The sequence below is a fragment of the Theobroma umbraticum genome, unplaced genomic scaffold (genome assembly GCF_002168275.2).
Source record: "Theobroma umbraticum cultivar Fairchild unplaced genomic scaffold, ASM216827v3 scaffold_31.0, whole genome shotgun sequence".
Taxonomy (NCBI): Eukaryota; Viridiplantae; Streptophyta; class Magnoliopsida; order Malvales; family Malvaceae; genus Theobroma; species Theobroma umbraticum.
Genome location: NW_018397283.1, coordinates 208,692 through 225,980, shown reverse-complemented (window position 1 = coordinate 225,980; position 17,289 = coordinate 208,692). Strand labels below are relative to the sequence as shown.

Genomic DNA, 17,289 nt, shown 5'->3' with positions numbered 1-17,289 from the left:
TATGACTTTTCATACTTGGTTAACTGAACTGCAATTTTCAGAAGTAATGCGAGAGAGGAGTAATTTGGTTTCTACCAACAGATTGCAAATACAAAATGGAAGATTATATGTGAAGGAAACTGAAGAAAAATCTTGTGTTATTCCATTCAAACCAATGGAGTAAATTCGGAATGACAAATGTTTGGTCCGATGGGAGGGAAAAAATGGGAAAAAAAATGAAAATGTTAGTTAAAGACTGCTAAATACAGGCATGGAAAGCAAAATTTGGTAAAGCTCTGTAACCTTTCACTTGGCAAGCAAATTACGTGCTCGCTGATTGGCACCTTTCACTCGAGAGTTCAGTTCATCCACATCATCATGAAGATGATCAAGAGCTTTATTTTGTCTGCAGTTTACCAAATCATTTCACATAATATAAGACAGAGTGTAACTGAGAATGGGTGGAAAGACATAATCTGGTTCTGGGAATGTGATGTAAATACGCAAAAGAAATACAAGCATGAAACCTGGAATGTCAGAAACATGCCTAGCTTTATCACAACTTAGATGGCTAAGATTTCTATTTTAATTATTCTGAGAAACCCTCATGCTTCACCCAAGAAAAAGGCCGCCATGAAATGCATACTTTCAAGCAGTACAAAAGGCATTTAAAAAACATTAAAGCAGTGCAGAAGTTTACTGGTACTTGGACATGATAAGAGAGAGAGATAACAGACCTGTCAAGTTCAGATCCCATCTCCGCAGCCATGCCCTTGAGATCACCCAAGATGTTACTTAGATCTGAGAGTGCATCATCTTGCTTTGCCTTCTCAAGCTGGTGTTAGATCACCCATTAATCTTATAGCCCCATTGCAGAATTTTTACTAAAAAAATAAGTATACACCCAGCTCAACAATCATAGAGACTAACCTCAACTTTCTGTATGGCATTAGTTGGTTCAGGAGGAAGCGTCTTACTTCCTGGCTTAGCTTTAGGTACAGGAGCCAGACCCAACTTTTCTCTCTGCTCCTTATGGTTTTCACTTTTCTTGGATGACTTATCTGCCAAAAGCATTGCAATAAACAATCAGTCATTCTAATTACCTTTCAAACATTCCCATATTTCAGTTAACAACTTCCATATAAAGGGAAAATGTTTGAATAAATTAGTACACGAAGGGACTGAAGAAGTTGTATGAGATGAAGAAAACCTGAGGTGACTACAGGCCCTGTAATATCTCGGGTCTTCTTTGGCTTCCAAGGCTTAGAAAACATGCCGCCCAGACTATTCAAAAGCTTCTCACCCTGAATATTTCAAAGTTTATAGAATCTGGTTAACAGGAAATGTAGAACACAAGAAACAACAATATGAATTGTAAATGAGGGTTTGAGTGTAAAAAGGAAGAAAGTTCTTAGAACATCAAGTGCTAGTCTATTTCCAAACTACAATCACAAGTTATTTTCAATGAATAATCTGGTTCTTTTGATCATCTGATTGCGTCTAGTGCTCGACTGGCTTTCCATATGAGAGAATCAAATAACATCATATGATCCAAAATACCAGCAGACTATAGGCATCAATCACCTATCGACCAAGAGATAAGGCAACATGTTTACCTACAGCTTTATAGGTATGAATAGCTAAGCTTATAAGCATCAAAAGTATACACTTTCCAGTACATAAACACATGCTTAAGCCATAGAAATTCTATGTTTGAGTCTCAGACAATTTCATTAACTTAAAGCCCTACCATGAACAGATGCACATGCTCCTTCATCATGTCAAAAACAAAATTTTATCTGGTATAACGGCAATTAAAGAGGCCAATAATGATTAACATCCAGACCATGATAAAATCTCAATGCAGATCAGAGAGCGTTGTGTCATTTCGATTTCCAAAATGATCCTGACAAATAGTCTTAAAGGTTCAAAAATTTCCATTATTTTAACTATATTTTCCAGATTCTTCATCTACCCTTCATGTTGATCTTGTGTACAAAACTTGCAGCAAAATACAAGACTATAGAACCTACCTTACTCAAATCCTTATCTATGTCAACAGCCATGGCGTGGGTCCTTTCAATTTGCTCTCCTTGTTGATGCAAAGTATCAAGTGTCCTTGTAGCATCCTCTCTGATATTCTCAGCAATCTTCAAGCAGTTATTAACAGTACTTGTTGTCTCCTCAGCCTTGTAAACAGCATAATTCTCCAGGTCTTCCATAGTCTGGTTCTGTAGTCCTCCAGAGTCGCGGAAATCATTCTTGTACCTATCTCGATCTCTTGCTGGCGATGGCCTTGTGGATGCTGAAGTTTGCTTTCTTCTTCCATGGTCATCATCGTTGAAATCTGGGACCAAGAGCACAGGCTCAGAAGCAGTTCTTCTAGCAGGTGTAGTAGTATTCCTGTTATCTTCAGTGTCAGAATCACATGGGGTGGAACCACCAGAAGCAGCTGGTGGGTCCACTGACTTCTGCCTAGGTCTCATAAATCCAAACATTTTGTCAAGTGTAAAATTGCCTGTTTAGGAATCTAAAATCCAAGAAAGGAAACGATAGGTACACCTTGAAAGTTGATTCTTCAACAAAATGGTACCTGAGAAACAAGAGATTGTAACGTCCAATTATCATTAGCACAATGAGGCAAATAAACATGGCATAGAAAACTGAGATAATAAATTAACAACAATGAGATGCTGATTAACTAATGGGGAATGCCATCCAAATCTGAAAGGAACAAGATCAGGCAATAAAGAGGAAAGGACCCATAACTTAACTATATCACATGCAAAGAATTTCTAAAGAAGAAAACAACAAATTCAAGCAAATTTAACAAAAGGGCACCTCAGAAAAACTTGGAATTGAACAAAAATGAGGACGAAAACTTGATACACAAACCCAAGAAGGAAAACCAAAGTTTGGGTTTGTGTGCAAAAGGGAAGTTATCAGGAAATAGGGAAGACTAAGAGAAGGAGAGGGTTTCTTTTTATTTCTGATTATAGTTTATTTGTTGTCTTGCAATCCTCTCTCTCTCTTTGATCAAACAGATGGGAGGCGCCCCGGAAAAGGAGAGCAAGCCACCTTTGCAATAACCTCCAAAACTGCAGGAGGTCTCCCTCTTTAGAACCGTTGGAATTTGAATTTCTGTTGCATTTCCCCGTTATGGAATAAAATATTGGTTTTGCTTCCTTTCTATCCTTTCTAATTTTAGATTTTGTTCTTATACGGGCTAGCGTACCAAGCCCAAGCCGCGAGACAGGGATTGGGTTTTGATTTGGGCCATGTCAGGCCCAACTCCTTTAAGACCATTATATGAATTATCTTTGCAATAAGAAAATATTTCCATTAAAAAATAAAAGACAAGATAATTTTTTAATTACAATAGGTCAAAAAAAAAAAAAGATGAGTAATCTTAATAGAGGTACTAACATTTTTTAATTTGATTCTAATGTATTATTTTCGTATTATTTATGAATAGTCGAACCCTTAAATTTAGATTATTTATATAACAAATAAAATAATATTCTTTTTTTATAAATTTTTATTATTTGTTAATTATGATAGTTTTTATTGTTTTTTAATAATGATAAAAAAAATCAATACCAACGTTGTAATTCGATTCGAATAACAAAATTTGTTTTCAAAAATAAATGATAATTTGATTCACTTTTTAATTATAGATTGATTTTCTCAAGAAAATGACAATTCACACCACCAAAAAAAGTGGGCGAGAATCAAAATAGAAATATCATCATTGCTTATCATTGCATAAGAATGCGGTTCTTGTAAGACATGAGAATATAATTATTATTGAATTCATAAAAGTAACTTTCTCGTTATTCGAAAAATTAACATTATTATTTTATTTTATTTTTTTAATTTTTTTACGATTGAGAAAATAAAATAAAATAAAATTTACCAGAAGAGAAGAAAACTAAACAAATTTAATTTAAATGAAAAAAAAAAAAAGGACAGATGTGTAAAAGTTTCTCATCATTTTTGCAAGTGAAAATATCTCTATGTTAGGACAAGCCCCACTTGATTGGACTTTGACAATTGGGACATGGACACCTCTTTGGCCATCGAACAACAACAAAAGCTCCAAGTGCTCCATGTGACCAAATTCTCCTGCTTGCCTTTGTACGGTCCTCTTTTCCCGACAGACGGTGCATGCTTCAATTGCTGCCCCCCAACTCAATCTTTGTTCTTGTCAGAACAGTCCGACTCTCTTAAGTTATTATAAGTACTATTATTATAATAGTTTCATAACTACTTATCTTTTATGTTATGCAGTATTAATTTTCATACATTAACATATTATATTAAATAATAATATGATATATTAATATAATTATGTCATTTATCATTTATATCATATAATATTATTCTTAATATATTATCATTTGTATCATATAAATCTTAATATATTAATATATTATATTAAATAATAATATGATATATTGATATGATTATATTAGTGTTATATGAATCTTTGTATAAATATATAAAATGATAAATAATATTTTAATTAATAATAATTGTATAAATTTTTCATCGTTTAGAACGTGAGAATGGGAGATGGATGGAACAGTAGTAGGTGGAGAGACTTGAAAGGGAGAAGAGAAGGCGTCAAAGCGAAGATAAGACGACAAAAGCAACACTCTCTCTTTCACCCATTTTCTTCTCTTTTTATCACTCTCTCTTCAGGAGGGGTAGTGACTAGTGAGAACTAAGGAAACCATAAACAATGGCGTCTCTGCCTTTCTCGGCTACTTGTTCTCATCACTCCACCTTCATAGATTTTAACTATACAGCAAAAAACTCAAAGGTTTTCTTCCTCAGAAACTCACGTTTTGCTTCCTCAAGGAGGAATTTCTTTGTCAAAAGTGTTGCTAGCGACCAAAACCAGGACCTCAAAGAAGCTCAAGTCACTGAGGAAGGTTTGGTTTACCTTTAATAACTCTTGCTTTCCAAGTAGATACTTTGTTGTTTGATTGAATCCAAGGTAGTGTTTGCTACTCTCTATCAGTAAGCAGGGAACCCTTTTTAAGGAAAGAGATTTGTAATTAATGCATTGTAAATGTAAAAATCTTTCCTAAAATAGTATTTTTGAGGATTCTCTTTTTCTTTTCCCAGTTAAATCTTGATCATTGTGGGTTGCTTTCATCTGCAGGTTCTCTAGATACCTTTGTTCCAGATTCTGCATCCATTGCATCAAGCATTAAATACCATGCTGAGTTCACACCATCTTTCTCTCCGGACCATTTTGAGCTCCCCAAGGCATTTTATGCAACTGCTGAAACTGTTCGAGATTCACTTATTATAAACTGGAATGCTACTTATGAATACTATGAGAAAATCAATGTAAAGCAGGCTTATTATCTTTCTATGGAGTTTCTACAGGTTTGCCATTTAACTACTTCTTCTTCTTCCTGCTAATGAAATTTATATAGGTTGTGAAACATCTTACCTCACCATTCTTCCAGGGTAGAGCTTTGCTGAATGCAATAGGTAATTTAGAGCTTACAGGAGCTTATGCAGAAGCTTTGAAGAAGCTGGGACACAATTTGGAGGATGTAGCAAGGGAGGTTAGATGTCTTCTTGATGATTCCATCATATATGGATTCTTCTTTCTGTTTATAATTGGGAATTCCTATTAAGAAAATTTGTTAAGTGTGCACATGTCCATTTTTTAGGTTGCTAAAATTTTTCAGTTGATTGCGGACTAGGAACCAGATGCTGCCCTTGGAAATGGTGGCTTAGGACGTCTTGCTTCATGCTTTCTGGACTCCCTAGCAACACTAAATTACCCTGCTTGGGGATATGGACTTAGGTACAAGTATGGACTGTTCAAACAGCATATTACAAAAGATGGTCAGGAGGAAGTTGCAGAAAATTGGCTTGAGGTATCTTTTATTACATCCTTATTATGAGTCAAAACAATTTCAATTATGAAATACTTAGATTGATTTGTATTTCTAAATAGTCTCAATAGGACCTTTAGTAATAACACAGTGATTTCAAGGGTTGAATCAATGTCAATTATATTGCAGATGGGAAATCCATGGGAAATTGTGCGAAATGATGTGTACTACCCTGTGAAACTCTATGGTGAAGTCATTTCTGGCCCAGAAGGAATTAAACAATGGGTTGGAGGAGAAAATGTAATGGCTGTTGCTTATGACGTTCCAATACCTGGATATAAAACTAAAACTACAATTAACCTCCGACTATGGTCTCCTAAAGTTGCACCAGATAAGTTTGATTTACGTGCTTTCAATGCTGGAGGTCATGCGAAAGCATACGCAGCAATGAAGAATGCTGAAAAGGTTTGAATTCATAATCATTTGGAATTTAGTTTTACACTGAAATGTGTGAATTCCTGCATGCTGTTGTCTGTTGATGCACTTGAAAGCCAAGAAGTTGTCGTGGTGGTGGCAGAAACAGGACAACTATCTTGAATTTGAGTGCTTTGTATCACACAGTTTGTGCTGGCTTCCAAAATTATGTTTACATCTCTTGCATGATTGGTAAAATATTTTATCAAGACCAGATTTGCTACATATTATACCCTGGTGATGAGTCACTTGAGGGGAAGACTCTTCGACTGAAGCAACAATATACATTATGCTCAGCTTCTCTCCAAGACATCATTGCACGCTATGAAAAGAGATCAGGAGAGTCTAAGAATTGGGAAAATTTCCCTGACAAGGTAGCAGTTCAGATGAATGATACTCATCCAACGCTCTGCATTCCAGAGCTGATACGGATATTGATGGATGTGAAGAGTTTGAGCTGGGAACAAGTCTGGAATATCACACAAAGGTACTTACTCTCATGGACTTAAATGCTATACATTGTTTTGAAAGAGCTGTTCTGGTATTTATATGTTCGTGTTCGATAAGTTGCATTAGACTTATGCTATCCATCCTATGAAGTTTTACATCTTTGCAAACAACTGGAATATCTAGAAAGAAGTACTATATTATCTGATACTATAAATTGGTTTCTGGTTATAGTGGATTGTATGTATATTGATGATGACCTTTCCTCCAGAACTGTTGCATACACTAACCATACAGTTCTGCCAGAGGCACTGGAGAAATGGAGTCTGGAGCTAATGCAGAAATTGCTTCCTCGACACGTTGAGATCATTAGAATGATTGATGAGGAGGTAACTTTAGCGGCAATATGGTGATTTTTAGGTCCTCTCTAGGAGATATATCTAGTGTATGGATCAAACTAAAGTTCTCCTTTTCTTGAAGATTAGATATTCTTTTCCACACAATCTAACACCTCTCTTTATTCTGTGTATCAGCTGACTCAAACTATTATTGATGAGTATGGCTCAGAGGATCTGGAACTGCTGCAAGAAAAGCTGAAACAAATGAGAATTCTAGAAAACATTGAGTTGCCTCGGTCAGTAGCTGAATTGTTTGTTAAATCAGAAAAAAGTTCTGTTGTTGATTCAACTGAAGAAGATGATATTTCTAATGAAGAAACTAAGCCAATGGAGGAGGAAGACCAACTTGAGGAACAGGACATTGAGAACAAAGATGAGGTGACACCAATTGAGCCAGATCCAAAACTTCCCAAGATGGTCCGAATGGCTAATCTATGCATTGCTGGTGGCTATGCAGTGAATGGTGTTGCTGAGATTCATAGTGAAATAGTGAAAAATGAAGTTTTCAATGAATTCTACAAGGTAGCCATTCAAATGGGATAAACTTTTCCTTCTCCAATTCAATGTATTTTGACAAACCGAAGCATTGGTTTCATTTTAGGACTTATGTATAGTTTGCTTTTTGGCAGTTGTGGCCTGAGAAATTTCAAAACAAAACAAATGGGGTTACACCAAGAAGATGGATTCGCTTTTGCAATCCAGACTTGAGCAAAATTATAACTAAGTGGACTGGATCAGAAGACTGGGTTGTAAATACAGAGAAATTGATGATACTTCGTAAGGTACAGTGGCAAATCCAAACTTGAAGTTAATCAAACGTTTTAATTCCTTTTAGTTTCCAACAAATATAGTTTCTTCACCAGAAATTTCTGTGCATCTTGTTGTAATTCTTGTTAGCCAATTATATTGCATAGTAAGAAAGCATACTTCCCAATCAGATCCATAATAGCTGTCTGTAAAGTGGTGCTAAATATGTGGAAGGATCTGAACAGTGGTGTTGAAAGTTGATTCATCTTATTTTATCTGGAAATCACATTTCATTCATTAACAATCCTGTCTCTCAGTTGAAAAGTATATTATCTGGTGTGTATCCCTAGTCTTAGTCATCTGAAACATGCACATAAAGTTTCATTTCCTCAGTTAGATTATCTCAGTTACTAGAGCAGGAATATTTCCAAATGTTCTGAGCTGATAGACTAACAAGTAAGACATAGGTTCTTCACCAACATTTAGTTAATAGCTAGATGAAGTTTGGGTTTGAATTTCTTCTTTCCAATTACCTTTCCCTTGTCATAATTTTCTTCCTACATGTGTTCTAGAAACATATCTTCTCAGATGTAACTAGCACTTACATTCATATATATACTTGAGGAAAGAATATACTATATTTCCATTAAATGTTGTGCTAGCTCTATACATATTGATAGGAGGACTGATGAGAATTGTCCACAGTTAGCTGATAATGAGGATCTTCAATCTGAATGGAGGGAAGCAAAAAGAAGAAACAAGGTTAAGGTTGCATCTTTCCTCAGAGAAAAAACTGGCTATATTGTAAATCCCAAAGCAATGTTCGATGTGCAGGTTACTTCTTCCTAGTTCATACTACTTTTCTTCATTCTGTTGTAGCTACATATGTTATGGAAAGGAAGTCGAGCGACCTTTTTGTTTTGCCTAAGCCTCACTCACACAACTCATTAATAATGAAAAAGAAAGAACCCAAACAAGATTTGTGGCTTCCATTTCATTATCTATTAAGCTATGAATTAATGATAGACGACCTTATGGATGTAATTGCAGGTAAAGCGCATCCATGAATACAAGAGACAGTTATTGAACATTATGGGAATAGTGTACCGCTATAAGAAAATGAAAGAAATGAGCCATGAGGAAAGAAAAACATGCTTTGTTCCTCGGGTATGCATATTTGGAGGAAAAGCTTTTGCTACATACATCCAAGCCAAAAGGATAGTGAAGTTCATCACAGATGTCGGGGCTACTGTAAACCATGATCCTGAATTAGGAGATCTTCTGAAGGTATGGTTTTTACTGATAATAGTTATTGATCAAGAAAGATGTCTCACAGTCACAATATATTCGGTTTCTTAAACATAGGCAAGCAATTTCAGTCAATCGAACTACTCATTTTTTTAGCAAGAAATGTTTACCATTGCATACCAGATAAGATGAAGACAGGGTTGTATTCATACCCTTGTACTTTAAATGATGAAGGCCACCTGTCATTTTGCTATCTAAGTTAAGCATGATTACTCAATCCTATTGGATTGATACCAAAATGATTGCTTTTTCTTCTTTTTATTTCTTTTTCATGTTAAATGAAATCCAATTTTCTGAATTAGACAAAACCCAAACTAAGGGCTTCTATGCTTGCTTGATGTTGGGAAATGATCCTTGTTTGTAAACATGATCTTGTTCTTTGTGTTTATATGTCAGGTAGTGTTTGTTCCAGATTACAATGTAAGTGTGGCCGAAATGCTTATTCCTGGCAGTGAGCTGTCTCAGCATATAAGGTAATCCTATCATTGGCTCCTTACTACTTTTTCTTGTTCAATTTGCGATATACATCATGAAACCAGGAGGTTGGTACTGATTAATATATATTGCACTTTGTCTCTCAAATATTGTTTCAATTGTTTAGTACGGCTGGAATGGAGGCTAGTGGAACCAGCAATATGAAGTTTGCAATGAATGGCTGCATCCTAATTGGAACATTAGATGGATCTAATGTTGAAATAAGGCAAGAGGTTGGTGAAGATAACTTCTTTCTCTTTGGTGCACAGGCTCATGAAATAGCTGGACTAAGGAAAGAAAGAGCTGAGGGAAAGGTGAGCTTAATAAGTCAGATCAGCCCTAGTTCCCTGTTCCCCTCCTTTGGTTTTTCCTTTTGGAAAGCTGGAAATGAACCTGGAGGCACATAACAGAAAACCTATAACCTGAATTTGAGAAGAAACCGGTGAAGTGGTTATTGCAATCACTGTTCTTATCTTGTTTGATCTCTTATCACAGTTTGTGCCAGACCCAAGGTTTGAAGAAGTGAAAGCATTTGTCAGAAGTGATGTTTTTGGTCCCTACAACTATGAAGAACTGATGGGATCCTTGGAAGGAAATGAAGGTTATGGTCGTGCCGATTATTTCCTTGTCGGAAAAGATTTTCCTAGTTACATTGAGTGCCAAGAGAAGGTTGACGAGGCATATAGAGACCAAAAGGTAAGCAACAATGTGGTAACACTCTTGCATCAGATACATAGATGTGGATGTGCACACTTTTGTTGCCACATAAAACATCTGTACCCTACATGTCTAAGCTAATAATGCAAGTTTAACCCTGTTGAGTCAGGATTTGCCTCAAGGGAAAAAAGCCAAGAGGTAGGGAGCAATTCAGTTTTGTAGTTTTCAGCTAGTTCAATTATTGCGCAATATGATCCATTTGAGCTTATTCTATATAATGAGCAATCTGCATACCAAGAACCTGGACCTCAATAATTCGAAATCTAGCTCAGTTTTAACAATCTTAGGTTGGAAAATCTTTTCCTTTTCAATAAAATTTTAAATTTCATCTGCGCATAATTGTTTGAATACGTAAACGAAAATGTGTAAAGCCTGGTCTAAAATAACCCTAAATCATACATTTGTAAGATTATATATATTAATGATGACCGGCGTCATACTTATATTGCTACAAGACCTGATTTGATTCATTTTTTTAACAGAGATGGACAAAAATGTCGATTTTGAACACAGCTGGCTCATACAAGTTCAGCAGTGACCGCACTATTCATGATTATGCCAGGGACATCTGGAGGATTGATCCTGTTGTGCTGCCATGATTACTTATGTGTTATCCTGGTGAATGTAAGTTTAGCCCATCTACATCCTCCTGTCTCCCTTTCCATGTGTAGAATTAAGTACTCTTATTAGTATAACATGGTATAGTGCTAATTAGTCCTGTCACTACATAGAAGAGCTGGAAGGCTTGGAATCATCAAGATCTCCCAAAATATATGCAGTCGATCGCTGTGATTTACAGCAAGCAAGATTCTTATCTAGGTTCAGTAAATGCCAATACTGCAACTATAAGCTGCAAGGACCTCCTGCCTTTGTGATGTTGCAAAAATATTGGAATTGCCTTAACTTGAGTCCTGTTTTCATAAAAGGTTGCAGGAAAAGAAAAAATGGGAATAATAGGATCTGCATTGAGTTCTGAAGATCTTATCATTAGACCTTCATTACGTCCTTGTCTTTCCCTGCAAGATGAACCACTGACAGGTGCTCGTACCTTAATTTTAGCCTCCAAACTGAGTAAAACACCATGAGTTGTTTATGCTGAAACCAGAATTTTATATGAGTTAAAATATTGCGCTAGGGTTATCCAAACTTTAAATATCTCTTAAGGACAAATCTAAGAACAGTTCCTGGCAGAAATCATTGGAACTGTTTGTGGTGGTTCTATATGTATGCAATTTCCCACCCACCCCACTCCAACCCCCCTCCCCGAATGAAAAAATTATGAAATCATGGAACAAACCAGTACTATTGATATGGTTTTAGTGCACATGACTCCATTACAGTACCTGAGCCTGTTCCTGTTCTCTAACTCTTAACCATGGACCTGAGACTGAGAGCTTGCAGACCCTCAACGATTTCCCTGTTGCTAATGACTTAATCTCTAGTCTCCATCAGACAAAGAGAGATTAATGCGGTCTTCAACCCGTTTCTTCTTAAAGGCTTTGTTCATCCCGTAAGACGGCAGCCAATCTCCTCCTCCAAACATTTATCAATTAAAAAAGGGTTTTACTTTATGTATTATTTGATATCACTACACCAGATGCATCATGAGAATCTCCTTTTTTTTTTTTCCAAATTTTGAAGACGTTTGATGTAGACTAAACCCTGTTGATTTGCTTCATTGATCAAACAATTTTAACCGCAAAAGAACCATATGCAAAACTTTGAAGGTGAAGTCCTTTTAATCAAAAGACTAATACTATTATATTTCCATTTATACTTTTCAGCAATGTTCTACGCTTGTGTTGTTGTGAAAGTTTAATCTCAGGATACCCTTTTAAAAGTTCTTATATATATATATATATATATCATTATATATATGGAACAACTCCTTTTCAAAAGTTGCTTTCGAGCTCATTTGCTGCTCGGTGTCGCAATGACATGAATAAGTCACCTACGACCTAGAGTCCCTAACATATAAAAGTCTTGGCAGTGCAACTAACACTACTTTTTAGAAGATAAAAATGGTACAGATTGGTTTGCTTTAATAATTTGCTTGTTAGATGTTCCAAAAATATATTTCCTCTCTCTCTCTCTCTCTCTCTCTCTCTCTCTCCCCCCTTTTCATTGACAAGTTAGGTATAAATTAATGACCCCAAATTTGGTCCATTCCCACTCCAAGAAATCAAGCATGCAGAGAGTTAAAAGTCAATGGAGACAGGGGTGATTTAATGATTGCATCTAGTTCAAGCATAAACTGTTCTTGGGGCTTTTGAAAATCCTCAACTTTGAGAAGAGTTTGACCTTAAAAAGTTAGTTGCGTGCATTTGAGTTCTTGATCCCACCCAAGATAAGATTATCTAGTATTTGTCACTAGAAGTTTCCCGCCTAGCTAGCTAGGTAGCAATACATAAATTCTTGTCAAGCCTGTTATTATAAGGAGCTGATCTTGGTAAAAGAGATTTGATTCCTCCATGATTGACCATACATCTCTAGCATACAAGGTAGACATAAAATTTTATGGAATGTAAGACTTGCAATCCTAATTTTCCCCTTATGTCTCTCTTTTAATGTTCGTATTCAATCATCAAATTATCTATAAACTAGGAATTACTAAGAATATTAATTAGATCCATTAATATACATGAAGGGTTAAGCAACTGCACTTTGCATATAAAAGTTCAGAAGTTTCGTTGTCCATACCTGTTCTTATGATAGTGGACTAAGGTCTGTAATGGATTTCTATAAATGAATACATCTTGATTGAGCAAATAAATAAATCAATAAATATAGCTAAAACCCAAATTTGTTACAGGGCCTCCTTCACTAGCAGAACCCAAATATCTCTTTCTCTTGAGCATAGCAACGTGCCTGAAGTTGGATTAGGTGATTGATATATATGGGGATGGAGACCTCAGAGCATAAGCATTAGAAGTGCAACTTGAGACTGAAAAAAGTTTCATTTTCCTAATTGTAGACAACATCAAGTAAACCTGTTAAACTGCTATAATACAGTCCAGCCTCTCAACATCAGAAGCAACCTAGTCTATTATAATAGGGTGTTTCAAGCACCGCCAATGGGGTTATTGAACTAGTTTGATCAAGGCTCTTTGCTTGAAATGCAAGAGACAGTACTTCCCAAACAAAACATGCGGAAACAGGCAAAACAAAACGCCAATGGGAGCTTATCCCTTATCCGAAAACGCCACCAAAAATAAAGTTTACAAAAGTGGTCCATCTTCATTAGCCATGGACATACAGATATTTCATTATTATTATTATTATTTATATAGTAAAGCGACCTATCTAATTAAGATTGGTTCTCTATAAACAATAATGCAAAGCTAAAGTTAAAAGGGCAAAAAAAAGGGGGGGAGGGGAGAGGAGGGGGTCACCCCACGAACAGTCGTCGCTTGCAAAGCAAGCATTCAGGTTCATGCACCATATGGATTATGTTTCACTGATCTGCACCTGCAAAAACTGTAGTACAATTGGCAACAAAAAATTTTTTTCCTTTCACTTTGCCTTAGTGTGAGCAGTTGAGATTCTGTCAAATGAAACTGTTTTGTAATTTTGCAAGCAAATTGGCTGTGAATGTCACTTTCACGAATTAAGAGGGTGGTTACCACCTCTCTTTTCTCTCATGGTTGTTGTTCAAGAATCATGGCATTGCCACCACTACTTGTAATGATGATCATGATTTACTGATGAGGGAAAATATTTTATGATGATTTTATTCAGATTCAATGCTCCTGGTTTTGGTATAAAACCCCCAACCCCCCCAATGGCCCACTTTCTGCTACATCGTATCATGGTAACTAAGATTCATTTAGGTTGGTGTCGGCTGCAATTTCTTTGTTTGTTGTTAGCCGCTTAATCCCAAATTAATCTCCCCATTCCCCTTAGGATTTTGTTGCTAATTAGTATATATGCTCTCTCGACCAAGTTTTAGGTACAGGGTTTACACAGTCGAAAGGGTATTTTTTTTAAATTATTAATAGTATTGATTTTACACCGTCAAAAGGGTATTAAAAATTATTAAATTACTTGTTATTGTGTTTTAAAAACATTTGTCCTTTAAATATTTTCACTTAATCATGCAATTAAGGGTGCCTCAAATGCTATATATAATTAGATTTAACACACGAAAATACTCTTCCACCAAGCTTTAAATATTAATATTATAAACAAAAGAACTCAAATCTAAGATCAATTATTACTTTTAATTCCCAAATTTAGCAGTATTATTAGTAAGATTGTCGGCACATAATCTGCTTTTTTATGTAGGCAGGAATATGTAAGAGAATCGTAACCAGCATCTGTAAATAGGATATTAGGGTTGTATGTGACGCCTGTCATTTCATGAAAGCGAAGGTAAACCAAAAATAGGAAAGAAAAGGAGGGTTGGTCCACTGATATTTTATATAGATATATATATATATATATATATATTACTTGAATATTCTGATCAGGTGATCAGGTCATGAAGGAACCACTGCCATTCTGCAACATGATTGGCAGCTAGGCAGGAGAGAGTGAGATAAAAGATAAAAAGTGGTCCTCATAACCTGAATGTGACGGCAAGTGCATGGCTCAGAGACTAGCCTCAAGCTCTTGGTGTATGTATGCTTACTCCCTACCAGCAAGATTTATCCTGGATTCATATAAATCAGTAGTCAAGATTGGTTCTAATCAATTGTTTTTCTTTCTTTTCACAAAACCAGGGTGAATTTTCTGGTTGTCAGCCATTGACAGATAAAGTTGAAAGAGCCTGGAAGATTCAGTTTGGGTGTCATTTAAGGGCATACCGTCATTGTCTCCTGTAGGTAAAATTAATAACATAAATTACCATATAATTCGTAATTAAAAGATTGAAATATATATGCTTCCAAATGACTGCAGCACATGCCTTTGTGATCATATCTAAAGTAAAGTTAAGAGTTGTAATGGAAAGATACTTTCTGCTGACTTTCTAACAATTGCAAGGGCTTTTTTTTATTGTTAATATCTGATCTATTTTGATCTTTAACTGGAAGCTTCAAGCTGATTGATATGAAATATATATATGACCTGATGAACGCATGAATGGGGGCAAGTAGTGCAATTTCCTCAGGATCATAATAAGACATCTGACAGGCAACTAATCATGCTCATTAACGCGGGATTATGATGGCATTAGATATTAATTCTACGCGTGTCGGTGTTGATTAATTATATTAATTAAAGTAATTAACAATTAATTAACAAACAGGAAGATCTTTGTTTCATTCACAAAGGTAGTTGTTTCCTGGAAAGGGTTCAAGTTTTTAGCTGCAGAAATGATGAAAACAGCAATCTTCTCTGAAAATGTGGGAGATTATATTAAAGTACTTAAACCAATCTTAGGGGTCCTAAATGCAGTCATTATTGCATTGAAAATCAAATGATAAAATAACACAAATCCCTTTCAAGGTGAAGGCTGATCATGTTTGATTCTGATATCTCCTCCAATCTGATCATTATGTAAATGTTTATATCAGAAACATACCAACCCCTATGCCCTACCATTGCAATCTAATCTTTTTTGTCAAAATTCTAGTTATATTAGTACTTGCTGTATCTTTGTAATAATTTTATTTTCAGAAAAGTATAAGAATTGATCTCTTTTCTTAAAAGATGATTACAAAAGTATGGTTGTAGAGCAGAACATCACATGGGAGACACAGACCCCTTCCTGTGCAGTTTGCGTATGAGAACCTCAAAATCAACCTAAAACAATTGCATCCGTGCAATAATTGATATGTTACTTTCTATAAACATGATTATTGAAATTTCCATATATAAAAAAACCTTTAATTTCTAATATAAACTTGTAGAAAATTAAATATTGCATATAAAAATAATTTTTCTATGTTTCAAAGATATAGATTTTAAGTATATTTGACTTAATTTCTAATTAGCTTCATTCACTACGATTACCTGTATAAATTTATATGTATGACGTGTGTGTGTCTATACATGTGATAAAGACAGATATATACAAGTGAAAAGCATACCAAAAACAGGATTGGAGCAAATTGGTCCAACACCAAGATCAATTATTATATAGGCAAAGAGCATGTTTGATTTTATTCGAAATATCAATGGAAAATTAAACATTTGTTTAATATTTTCCTCCACACGTATATTCAAATTGCCTTGCTTTGCAAATGCCTTGATGACCGACCCCTAGCTATATCCCCAAGCTTGGCTGGAAGCAATGGTAGGTTTTGGACCCCATCTCTCCCAAATTGACAACACGAAATATCAGAGTGAAAACAAGATTTCTGAGGTGCTCGTGAGGTTCAATTTTTTTTAAAAAAGTGTTAATGAATAATTAATTAATAATAAAGATGATTATGACAAGGGGGTATGATTTTTTTTATTTAATTATTGCTTTTTAAAAGAGTAAAATAAAAAAAATCTAAACCAAATAATAGAATTGAAATAAGTGGGAGCCAAACTTAGATGTTTAGGGACCACTTTGTATGCTGAAGATGAAACCGCAACTGAATCAACATGGCACTATCAAATGAATAATCTCTATCTTATTTATTATATATAAATACAAATGAATGATCGTACAAATATATACCCGTCACTTTTGTTTTTATTTATTTAAAAATCAAATTATTAGTATGGTAATAATAATCTCACATTTTCATAATCTTATCATAATCTAATAAATCAAGACAATCTGTTTCTATATCTTTTTATGTAGATTAACACAGTAGAGGATGCTTTGCCTACCCTATCGGTTTTAAGGTAGTTTTTTGTAATCGTTGTAAGTAATGGAACACATTCTTATGCTTTTCGGAAAAAAAAAAATATGTAGTGATTCATAAATAGGGTGCGACTCTGCTCCACTA

At 35.2% G+C, this 17,289-nt stretch overlaps 2 protein-coding genes across 5 annotated transcripts; one reads left to right on the top strand and one right to left on the bottom strand.

Annotated features, from left to right (window-relative positions):
* Positions 1 to 142: 142 nt before the first annotated feature.
* SNAP30 (soluble N-ethylmaleimide-sensitive factor adaptor protein 30) lies at positions 143 to 3,059 on the bottom strand. The gene is made up of 6 exons (XM_021444045.1): positions 2,821 to 3,059; positions 2,013 to 2,572; positions 1,190 to 1,283; positions 910 to 1,040; positions 717 to 814; positions 143 to 385 (listed from the first exon to the last, which is right to left on the bottom strand). Exons 2-6 carry the CDS (start codon positions 2,475 to 2,477, stop codon positions 286 to 288), a joined length of 888 nt encoding a protein of 295 aa, XP_021299720.1. The 5' UTR covers positions 2,478 to 2,572; positions 2,821 to 3,059; the 3' UTR covers positions 143 to 285.
* Positions 3,060 to 4,633: 1,574 nt separating this feature from the next.
* Positions 4,634 to 12,010, top strand: LOC110428350 (alpha-1,4 glucan phosphorylase L-2 isozyme, chloroplastic/amyloplastic-like). 4 transcript variants are annotated; one of them, XM_021444167.2, is made up of 16 exons: positions 4,634 to 4,916; positions 5,150 to 5,379; positions 5,463 to 5,564; positions 5,706 to 5,882; positions 6,030 to 6,305; positions 6,530 to 6,801; positions 7,033 to 7,150; positions 7,295 to 7,681; positions 7,789 to 7,941; positions 8,612 to 8,740; positions 8,957 to 9,193; positions 9,611 to 9,687; positions 9,816 to 10,002; positions 10,184 to 10,384; positions 10,888 to 11,029; positions 11,140 to 12,009. In XM_021444167.2, exons 1-15 carry the CDS (start codon positions 4,724 to 4,726, stop codon positions 11,002 to 11,004), a joined length of 2,856 nt encoding a protein of 951 aa, XP_021299842.1. In that variant the 5' UTR covers positions 4,634 to 4,723; the 3' UTR covers positions 11,005 to 11,029; positions 11,140 to 12,009. The 4 variants fall into 4 exon arrangements, with proteins under 4 accessions (XP_021299842.1, XP_021299841.1, XP_021299843.1 ...); XM_021444166.2 differs by having other exon boundaries at positions 11,137 to 12,009; XM_021444168.1 differs by having other exon boundaries at positions 9,816 to 9,921; positions 10,888 to 12,010.
* The last annotated feature ends 5,279 nt before the right edge of the window (positions 12,011 to 17,289 follow it).